Below are 10,663 nucleotides of genomic sequence, written 5' to 3' on the forward strand. Positions count from 1 at the left end.
TAAGAGAATATTTAGTATTTTAATTTTTAAAGAGTGTATGTTTTAATATTTAAGAAAAACAAGTTTTCTATAATGAGTGCAAAATATTGATGAAAGAATATTTAAAATGCACCATGTGTTACTTTGGAAAGAATATGCACATGTGTTGCAGATTTTTAATTTGGTACACATGCATGAAAACTTATCCTGTACATGTAAACATAGTCAGTTTGGCCCCTAAGTGTAGCACACAACCAAATTAAAAAAGTGCAGTGTGGTTAGCAGACAACATATGATAGCAGAGATCAAACTTGTAAAGTTTGTACTAATAGGAAGCAATTTAAGAACCATTTGCACATAAGAACAAAATTGAGAGTCCGTAACCTTTTGGGAACTAATGTTTAAATTCACAAGTATTGTATTTAAGGAAAATTTCCATCAACAAGGATTCACAATTTTGAAATTAAACAACTTATTTGAAGAGCACAAATTATGGTGATGATGGCATTGTTCCATCTAATCTTAGTTCGTGTAGTTTAAGAGGAGCATGAACCTACTGCGTTTGCGGAGGTTATGAATGATGCGTTGAAGTTCTGTGCTTCGGATCCTGTTGCTACCACACTGGTGTTGGGATTTCCAAGGGGGTTCATTTTTTAGTACAGCCTCGGTCTGTTCTTGTAGTAGGATCTGGTCGCTGCTGCGATTCTGAGAAGAATCACATATTGACTCTACATATGAACAGAGTAATGCTAAGATCTGCACTCATATTCAACCTCATGAGGTTATATCATTGTTGGTAGTACCATTCTCCATGTCAAAGCTTCATTGATAATATCCTCCTTGTTAGGCAGCACACACATTTGAATCCGATCTGTTATTGTAAACCTCAAGCTCTACCCAGCTACATCCAGCAACTTTCTTCACTCCAGTGCCTCTTATACTCTTCCGAATCTTATTAGCATCATCCCATCGTTCAGAACTGGCATACATGTTAGACAACAAAGCAAGGGTACCAACACCAACACTTTTCCCCCTGAGTTGTCCCTTTATCCATTCAGACATCTTTTCATTACCATGGATTTTGCAAGCTCGAAGAAGAGCTCCCCAAATAGACCATTCAGCTTCCACAGGCATGCTTTTAAGGAAAGCCTCAGCTTCCTCAAACAAACCAGCACGTCCATACATATCCACAACACAACCATAATGCCTCATCTGTGGCACAATGCCATAAAAATCCTTCATTGCTTTGAAAAACATAACCCCTTCATCCACCAACCCCGCATGGCTGCATGCAGATAACACCCCAATAAAAGTAACATCATCAGGCTCAACCCCTTCAACCAACATGCGTGAAAATACCTCCAATGTTCTTTTCCCATAACCATTCATGGCAAGCCCGGAGATAACAGTGCCCCACGAGATAACATCCTTGTGCTCAATCATGTCAAAAACCCTAAACCCCACTTGCATGTCTCCACATTTCACATACATGTTGAGCAAAGCATTCCCAATATTTCCATCAACCACAAGGTCGTGTCGTGAGTCAATATACGAATGCACCCACTCCCCCAAACTCAATGCTCCGATAGAGGCACATGCTGATAAAACAGTTACTACAGTTGCCTCGTTAGGTTCAGCTTCTGCACTATGCACCATTCGTTTGAACACACCAAAAGCCTCCTCGCAGTGACCACCACGCGCGTAACCCATCAACAAAGTGGTCCAAGAAATCACGTCCCTCACAGACATTTTATCGAACAGGTTCTTCGCATATTTCAACGACCCGCTCTTTGCGTACAAGTCCAACACCGCGTTGTCAAAAACAATATTAGTGTTGGCAATCATCCTCACGCCGTAAGCGTGAACGGACTTGCCGAGCCTCAGAGTCCTGAGCGACGAACACGCGCACAACGCGCCGACAAGGGTGGCTGCATTGGGTTCGACAATTCTGGGCTCCGAGCTCATTGCGGAAAAATGTTGAAGGGCTTGGGCCTCGAAGCCCGATTTGGCGAGGCCCGATATCAGTGAGGTCCATGAAACGACATCGGGGGAGGGAATCGATCGGAAGAGGTTTGAGGCGGAGACGACGTCGTTGCGGGCGAGGTAGGAGTGGAGGAGCGAGTTCTGGATGAAGATGTCGACATGGTGACCGGATTTGATGAGCCGCGCGTGGATTTCGAGCGCCTTGGAGTGCGCGTGGTGGGAGGAGCAGGCCTTGATGGCGTGGGTGAAGGTGTAGTGGTTGTGGGAGAAAGGGTGTGAGAGCATTTGGTTGTAGAGATGAAAGAATGCATTTTTCGAATTTCTGAGAAGTGATAGTAAAGGGTTCAACAATTGGGGGTTAGGGTTTGTGAGGAGTTGCTTTTGGGCGCGAATTGCTATTTGATTCAGATCCTGAGCCTTCATAATTTGCGAACACCGCTTCACCCAGTTAGTGTCAAAGTTAATTTCAATTTTTTTTATATTCTCATTTAAAAAAATTCATTATTTATTATTGAAAAAATTGTTATTGAATATTATTATTGATTCACATTGATTATTAACAAATTTATAAATGTAGTATTAATTAAAAATGCATACCTTTCATCGATTACTTATCTAGGGCAAAGCATTTTTTTTTTCTGAAAAAAAAAACATGAGACAAAATTAAACTATGTCTCAATATTAAAAAGTTCCGTAGAACTATTATGAAATATATGCTTTCATGACTTAAAACAATTTTAATTATTATAAAAAAACATGAGACAAAATTAAACTATGTCTCAATATTAAAAAGTTCCGTAGAACTATTATGGAATATATGCTTTCATGACTTAAAACAATTTTAATTATTATAATGAACAAAAGAACAAAATAGATGCATGCATTAATGAAGTCCATGATTTTACGTTCATTTATTCGTAATTTATGCCATACCAAAGAGAATTGTAGAGAGTTTAATGTTAAAATGAAACATGAACAACCACAGAAAAAAAGAAGAAGAAGAAAAACATCAATGAAAAAAAGTCAATGCCTTAACGTGTTTTATGTTAGTGCTAACTCAAATTAGTTTATCGTCTCTTCTTACATTGTTTTAATTCTATTTCTTTATGAATTCGTTGCATGACTGAAAGTTCTCAGCAAAATCACTTATAATAATCATTTGTATATTTGTATGTGATAAAATCTATTTTTTTAGTGAAATAATGTATTTATTTCTATATAGAATATGTTTACAGTTTATAATATTTAGGTTAAAATACTCCATTGGTCCATGTTTTTGTTGAAAAATCTCAAATACGTCTTAAGATTTTTTTTAGTCTCAATTAGGTCCATATTTTTTAAAATGTGTAATAATTAAGCTCATTCCATTAGTATAGTGTTAAAGATGTGTCACGTGTCAGCTCCACAATTTTTTGAATTTTTTTTAAATTTTTAAATTTTTTTTTAACTTTTTTTTTAAAAATTATTCATGCCACGTGTCATGTCAGTATTGTGCCACATGTCAAGTCAGTAAGGTGACATGTGTCAAATCATTGTCTTAATCTCAATTTGGTCCATATATTTGTTATTTTAATTATATTTCAGTCCATTTTTTTTTAATTTTCAATTTCATTCTCTCTAAATTGAGATCAAATTTAACTTTTATATAAATTTTATAATGATATTTGTTATTAAACATTTTAATAATATTAAGTTTATTTTATATTTTGTTTTAAAATTTTAAAATATTTATTTTAACTTGTTACAAAATTGTTTTAAATAATTTATATACAAATGTTAGAGTTGGTTTAAAATTAACAATTTTATAAATTTAAATATAAAATTTTAAAATAATTTTGTAAAAAATTAAAATAAATATATTTAAAAAATTTAAAAAAAATGGACTGAAATGTAATAAAAATAACAAATATATGGACTAAATTGAGATTCAGACAATGATTTGACATGTGTCACCTTACTGACTTAACACGTGACACAATACTGACGTGACACGTGGCATGAATAATTTTCAAAAAAAAATAAAAAAAAATTTAAAAAAAGTTTAAAAAATTTAAAAAAATTTTAAAAAAATTCAAAAAAATTCAAAAAAATGTGGAGCTGACAAGTGGAACATATTTAACACCGTCAACTCTATACTAACGAAATGGACCTAATTGTTACACATTTTCAAAAATATAGACCTAATTGAGACTAAAAAAAATCTTAGGACCTATTTGAGATTTTTCAACAAAAACATGGACCAAGGGAGTATTTTAACCTAATATTTATGCAGAAACCTATATCTATGTTCTCATCTTAAATCAATAACATGTGAAGATTGACTTTTAACATGAGAAATGGTGCTTCTCTTAATTAGATATCCAATCCTATGAATTAAGAGACTTTTGGGGGAAAAACGTTTGCTCTTGCTAATGTTAACTTGCAATGAATTCCCAATAAAGTGATTGATAATTCAACCAAAATTCAGTAACTTCATGAATGATTGTTGATCTCAATAGTAATACACGAATCATCATAATGATAATGAGAATAATATAAATAAACACTCTTCACTGACCTTGATCAAAGGGAAAAGGACGTATGAAAGCAGAGTTCAATTGCCAAATCTTTAAGGAGATCTTAATGTTTATATCAGTAGCATTGTTGAATACAAATAATCTTGCAGCTCCATATATTGCTTCAGTTGGATAAACCCTACTTGTGATCACAGTTCTCCCTCCTTGAGCAAAGCTCTCAATAATTGAATGGTCAACCTGATCAAATTGGAAAGTTAATTGTTACAAAAAACTGTGTATTAACTAAGACAAAATAAACATAATTTCACCCCAAACTACATATGAACATGCATTAACAAAATCTAAAGAGAAAACCAATGATAAAAACTAAAAATAGGTAATGTACAACCACATGCCAAGTGAACAAGAAGTGCAATTCACACTTACCAATACCCTCATTGATAATTTTTCATCACTGAGGATTGGAACCTTGCTGCCATAAATTGGCTTTGCAACATCAGAAGCCTTTGATGATCTACATCACACCCAAAAACTCATTACCGTGTTTCTTCTTTAAAAAGAGAAAATTTGTATAACCAAGTGCAAACCTCCTACCTTGTTTCATCAACACAGAAGAAAGTGGTAGTATTAGAAAGGCGAAAATAAACTGGGGTTTGTTCAGAAAGTGAGTCATCTGCTATTGCTAGAAGACCAAATGGTCCAAAAGCACTTCTTTCTGCTGCACCACCCCTTCCACAACCTATGTTGTTCTCACCAATACTTTCGGAGTTCAACCATTCAATCTCAAATTCAGCAAATATGTCCAACTGGGATAGTTTTTGGGAAATGAAAATAATTACTGGTGAGTACAATTACTGTGAGTGACACTGCAGAAAAACATTTGAGTAAACTTACATAATTCTAGGACAAACCTGTGTCGCTAGGCTTATGTTTAGTGGCACAACAGAGCCAGGCTTAACCACCACTCCTTCAAATTCATCACTACTTAGTCTCAAGCTTTCTACTTCCTCCACTGGCCACAGAAGCAAATTAGTCCCGGTCTTGTTATCAAACAACACTGTTCTTGGAATTGTCTGATAAAACAGAAAAGATGTAGTTAAGCTTTATATTCACATGAAGTTATAAGCTCAACCATGAAAAATTACGACATTTCATCAAACACTTTCCGTGCTTGACAATCAAACTAGTTACATTGCATCCTCTTAATTTCAGAATGGGAAAATTTAACACAAAAATGTCTCTAAACTAAAATCACAATCAAAGTTGAAGAAGCAAAAGAGAGAATTAAACTTAAAAAAGAAAAATTGATACCTGAAGAGAAGCCCAACCCTTTCTTAAGTCATCGCTTTCTATATCAGTTTCATTGACCCAACCCCATAGAATTCTTCTCTCTTTTTCTCTATCATAGAAACTCTTTGAAGCATAGTATCTTCCATAGTCCAAAAGCAACCCGATACCCACATCCTTAAGCGGGTTATCGGGTACCCACGTGTCGTTTTCAACAAAATAGGTTCCAATTGCATAACTATCTACCCTTGCATCATCCAAACTAGCTTTTAGGACGTGCTTAACTTGTGGCCCGTTAACCGAAGTATCCAAACCCTTCGACCCGTTTATCGAAACCGGGTAAAAGTCCAAACATTCCCACATACCCGTACCCGGGACGGCATGCAAGTAGTGATCATTTTGCTCAAAGTTGATGAAATCAATGGTTGTGTAAACTATCGAAAGGCCCGTTTTTCCTTTCTTTGACCCAATTGCTACCCTCCATTTTCCATCCGGCCCGACCCAACCCGTGGTCGGGTCTCGGAAGTCCTTGGATCCGATGCCGGACGGAGGCACTAGGATCGGGTTACCCGCATACTTGACCCAGTCGAGAAGAAGTGGATCAGATAGATTGGCAGGGTATGCAAGGTTTTGCACTTGCACATATTGATTGGTGTCACCTGTGTAAAGCATTATGATTTTGCCACCTGGCAGAATCGTGGCTGATCCGGTCCATACACCGCTGATATCGTACCACTTGTTAGGGAGCATGGCAATGGGTAGATAGAGCCAGTGAATCATGTCCCTTGATACTGCATGGCCCCATGTGATGCTCCCCCACACAGCTGAATCAGGATTATATTGGTAGAACAGATGGTACCACCCCATGTGAAACAATGGACCTGCAACCATAGAATAAAATCTCAATTCAATGTTATTTGTTTTCTTTTTATCTTGCTCAAATTTTCGAACCCTAATAATTGAAAACATATACGTGTAAATATGTTTTTGTTTTTTAACTTTTTAGTGAATTTTAGAATTAGTTTATTTTGAAGTTTTGGACCAATTAATCTTTCGTTTATAAAATATGTAGATGTAGTCATTTTTAATCAAATTTTGTTAATTTTATTTGATATTTTGTACGTATTTTAAGATTGTATCTGAGTTGTTTATAATATTTAACACATTTTTACTTTAACGTCAAGTCAAATGCTATTGTGAAATGTGTTTAAAATATCAACTAAACTTAACAAAATTTGATTAAAAATACTAAATTCACATATTTTGAAAGATTAAGGACTAAATTAGTCTAAAATTTTGAAATGAATTAATTTCAAAATTGTATGAAAATTAACGAATAAAAACATATTTAATTCATCATATGTCACAACATCTCCCATGCTATCAATTTAAGATACATACTTTTTTTTATGGCAATAACTTTTTTTAACATTTTCATTATAATTAGTAATTAAAATTATAGATAAAAAGATGAAATTTAAAATTACATCATTTTGATTATCGACATGCTTCTTGCATTCTTTATTACTTCAACAGATAAAAAAAGTTATATTAAAAATTAATAACTATAACTATGCTAAAATAAATATATGCTAAAAGAGTAATGGTTTATCTACTTTATATTAAAAGTTTCAGATTATCATTATTTAGAATGTTAATAAAATTGTATACTAAATGTTAATAAGATTCAACTTATCTAAAGTAAGTAACTCATTATAAAAAGAAAAGTAAAAAAAAAAAAAAGTCTTATTCATTAATAAAAAAAATAACCATTTTTACTTGACATGATCGTCAATTTGAATCAATGCGGCCCAATTAAGAATTCAAGTTAAATCAATTAAATTGTGTAAAATGTTAGTTTGATTTAATCAACGCAAAACAAACCAATCTAATCCAGTGAAAATTATTTCAAGTCTTAGATTTTAAATTTACCAATTCAACCAACATCAACCAAATAAATAATATTTTTTCATTATATATAAAGTGTTATATTATAGTTCTATTATTTTCTAATTATTTAGTTTATGTAGGTAAAGTACAGTACAAAATTTTCTTAATTTTTTTTCTAACTATAGAACTAGGTGCTAATTTTAGATAAAACTATGTTTGTTTTTCTCAAAACAAAACTTATATATCTACTTAATTAAACTAGATGATTAAAACCAAATCAACTTATTTCTCTCTCTCTCTTTATATATATATATATATATATATATATATATATATATATATATATATATATATATATATATATATAAATTAACGGATGAAAATCCCTAAATTTTACATATATAACATATCACAAGTATATGTTAAGAATTTAAAGTGAGAGTGAAATTAAAAATTCCATTGTCAGAAAAAATAAATAAGATAAAAAAATATAGTTAAGAAAAATTCACAAAATTATTATTTTAAATTTTCCTTTTAAAGTTGGTGTCTTCATTCCCATTTACTCATTCCGGTTTTTTGTTTAATAACTCACTTTATGTTTAAGTGTTACTTACTAATTTTTTTTTGTGATATTTATTTTAGCCACACTATAAAATTGTAATAAAACAAATCTGATAGAATATATATATGTTGGAGAATATAAAAGAAAAAGGGTTAAATATGTTTTTTCATCAACTTTCAGTGAATTTTGAAATTAGTCTTTCTTCGAAACTTTATACCAATTTAATCATTCTTCTTTATAAATGCGTGAATTTAGTTCTTACCGAATTTTGTTAAATTTATTGGACATTTTAAACGCATTTTATTATAATATTGAAGGAAAAATGTGTTAAACAGTATAAACAATTCAAATACTATCATGAAATGCGTTTGAAACGTCAGATAAACTTAACAAAATTTGGTTAAAATGACTAAATTCATGTATTTTAAAGATGAAAGACTAGATTGGTCAAAAGTTTTGAAAAATGACTAATTCTAAATTTTACTAAAACTTGAAAAACCAAAAACATATTTAACAAATAAAAAATGAACAGAAAATAAATTTGAGAAATAAAATGAAAAACCAACATACCGTCAGGATCTGGAGTCAATTGAATCAAACATCATCAGCAGGAAACATGAACATCAGTGGAACAAGGACACAATTCATTCATTAGCCTCTCAAAATAACGAAAGAAAAAAAAACATAATTGGAATGAAATTTTTTTGACTTGAAAAGTTAATTTTGGAGCAAGAAACTACTACAAAACACAGTCGTGATAATGCTTAATAGCATTTTAAGTTTCTATATTTATAATAATAATTCAATATATATTTTTTATTCTTAGGTTTCTATATTTTTAAAAAAACTCAATATTATGTTTTTTAATCAGTTCTAGTCATTTTTTTTTTCGGAAGAACGTAAAGGAAATGGATGATTATATTAACACATGTCTTATCAACATCTACGAAACGATGTTAATGCTGATTTAAAAAATTAAATTTTAAAAATTAAATTTTGATAATTTTATCTTATAGTATAAGGTGTTAAATTTAAAGTAATTTTTTATTTTTTTATATTTCAAAATAATTTATAATATGACACTTTATTTTATAAGAAAAAGTTGTTAAAATATAATTTTTTTATACTTTAACATCATAGATCACATCAAATCTTTTTAAACATATAAAAAACAAAAATACTATATTATAAGAAAAAGTTATTAAAATATAATGATGATTTAAGATCATAGATCTTGATAAATTTTTTAAACAAATAGAAAGCAGAAATAAAATTAAAAAGTGAATTAAAAAATATTAAAAATTTAATTAAAATATGTACACAAAAATGATATCAAGCCATGTAACAAATATACAAGACACCTACCATTCATCCAATTTTTTTGAGGCTGAAAATGAAACGCTGTTCTTTGCCAAGAAAACATGGCGTTGGTCCAATTGTATGAAGCTCTGTGGAAAAGATTGGACTTGGGAGAAACACCTTGAGACACCCCTCTGGGGGAGATGAATGAATCAAAAGGGGTGGTTTCTGTGAATTTTTCTGAGTGGTTTTGGCTCTTGATCATGATCATGATCATGATCAATGCAAGCAATGACATGAGAAAAACAATGGAACAAAGCATCACAAAGATACCCTTTGATGGTTTATGGCCATTGTTGTTGAGTCTTGGTGGATGATTGAGCAAAGGGGTGTGTAGTGGAGCATGATGAAGAAGATTGGTCTCCATTGTTGTGCTTGAGCTATGGTGGAGAAGTTTGGAGTTTGTGATTGTTGTTGCAATGAAGAAGATTGTGAGAGTGAAAATGGTAGATGAAGAAAAGATGGGATTTGAAGAGTGAAAATGGTAGATGAAGAAGAGAAAAGAAAATGGGTCACGCGGAAGTTGGTTATAAGAATGGTGGTTATGGTGCTTCCGATACGATTGGAAAAGAGGACAAGAACAAAAATAAATTCAAAATACAAGTTTCGGTTTCAAAATATCTATTATTTTTTTTTATATATCTAAAAGAAGTATATGAAATAGACATTTAATTTTGGTCTTAAGAACCGTCTCAATCAAATAGTATAATACCATTCAGGTGAGTAAGACCATTTCCAATTATTAGAAATAAGATTGTTTAAGGTGGTGTAGAATTAACTCTAAAACATTTTTAAATATTTGATTGTTTAATCAGAAGAGCTTATTTTTATTACTCAACAAATTACAAGTAATAAATTTTATATTAATTATTTGAAATATGACAAAAAAAAAATAAAGCCTTCAAATATAAAATATCCAATGTCATAACGATTCTTCTTCGTAATATATTATTTATCTAACATTGAGTTAATTGATATTATTTAAAGATCGAGGATACTAGTTAGTGTGAGTGGATGGTGTTTGGGGTAAGTATTATGGTAGGAGATTTAACAAAATTTCAAGTTCTAATTATATAATGAGAGTCAT

The 10,663-nt window shown here is 31.4% G+C and overlaps 2 protein-coding genes across 2 annotated transcripts; both read right to left on the bottom strand.

Annotated features, from left to right (window-relative positions):
• Positions 1–275: 275 nt before the first annotated feature.
• LOC114163990 (pentatricopeptide repeat-containing protein At2g29760, chloroplastic-like) lies at positions 276–2,385 on the bottom strand. Its single transcript, XM_028048431.1, has one exon. It carries the CDS (start codon positions 2,383–2,385, stop codon positions 823–825), a length of 1,563 nt encoding a protein of 520 aa, XP_027904232.1. The 3' UTR covers positions 276–822.
• LOC114163986 (beta-fructofuranosidase, soluble isoenzyme I-like) lies at positions 2,311–10,069 on the bottom strand. The gene is made up of 9 exons (XM_028048417.1): positions 9,583–10,069; positions 8,788–8,796; positions 5,790–6,646; positions 5,390–5,551; positions 5,073–5,284; positions 4,905–4,992; positions 4,520–4,715; positions 2,560–2,600; positions 2,311–2,379 (listed from the first exon to the last, which is right to left on the bottom strand). The coding sequence occupies exons 1-8, from the start codon at positions 9,941–9,943 to the stop codon at positions 2,578–2,580; spliced, it is 1,908 nt and encodes a 635-aa protein (XP_027904218.1). The 5' UTR covers positions 9,944–10,069; the 3' UTR covers positions 2,311–2,379; positions 2,560–2,577.
• Between the last annotated feature and the right edge of the window lie 594 nt (positions 10,070–10,663).

This window comes from Vigna unguiculata, chromosome 1, assembly GCF_004118075.2.
Source record: "Vigna unguiculata cultivar IT97K-499-35 chromosome 1, ASM411807v1, whole genome shotgun sequence".
Taxonomy (NCBI): domain Eukaryota; kingdom Viridiplantae; phylum Streptophyta; class Magnoliopsida; order Fabales; family Fabaceae; genus Vigna; species Vigna unguiculata.

Excerpts from the sequence above, each read along its gene's own strand:
- LOC114163990 (XM_028048431.1), bottom strand. The coding sequence starts at position 2,385 with ATGAAGGCTCAGGATCTGAATCAAATAGCAATTCGCGCCCAAAAGCAA.
- LOC114163986 (XM_028048417.1), bottom strand. The coding sequence starts at position 9,943 with ATGGAGACCAATCTTCTTCATCATGCTCCACTACACACCCCTTTGCTC. Across the intron at positions 5,285-5,389 it reads ACATAAGCCTAGCGACACAG|TTGGACATATTTGCTGAATT; the intron begins GTTTGTCCTAGA and ends AAACTATCCCAG. Across the intron at positions 4,993-5,072 it reads TTCTGTGTTGATGAAACAAG|ATCATCAAAGGCTTCTGATG; the intron begins GTAGGAGGTTTG and ends GGTGTGATGTAG.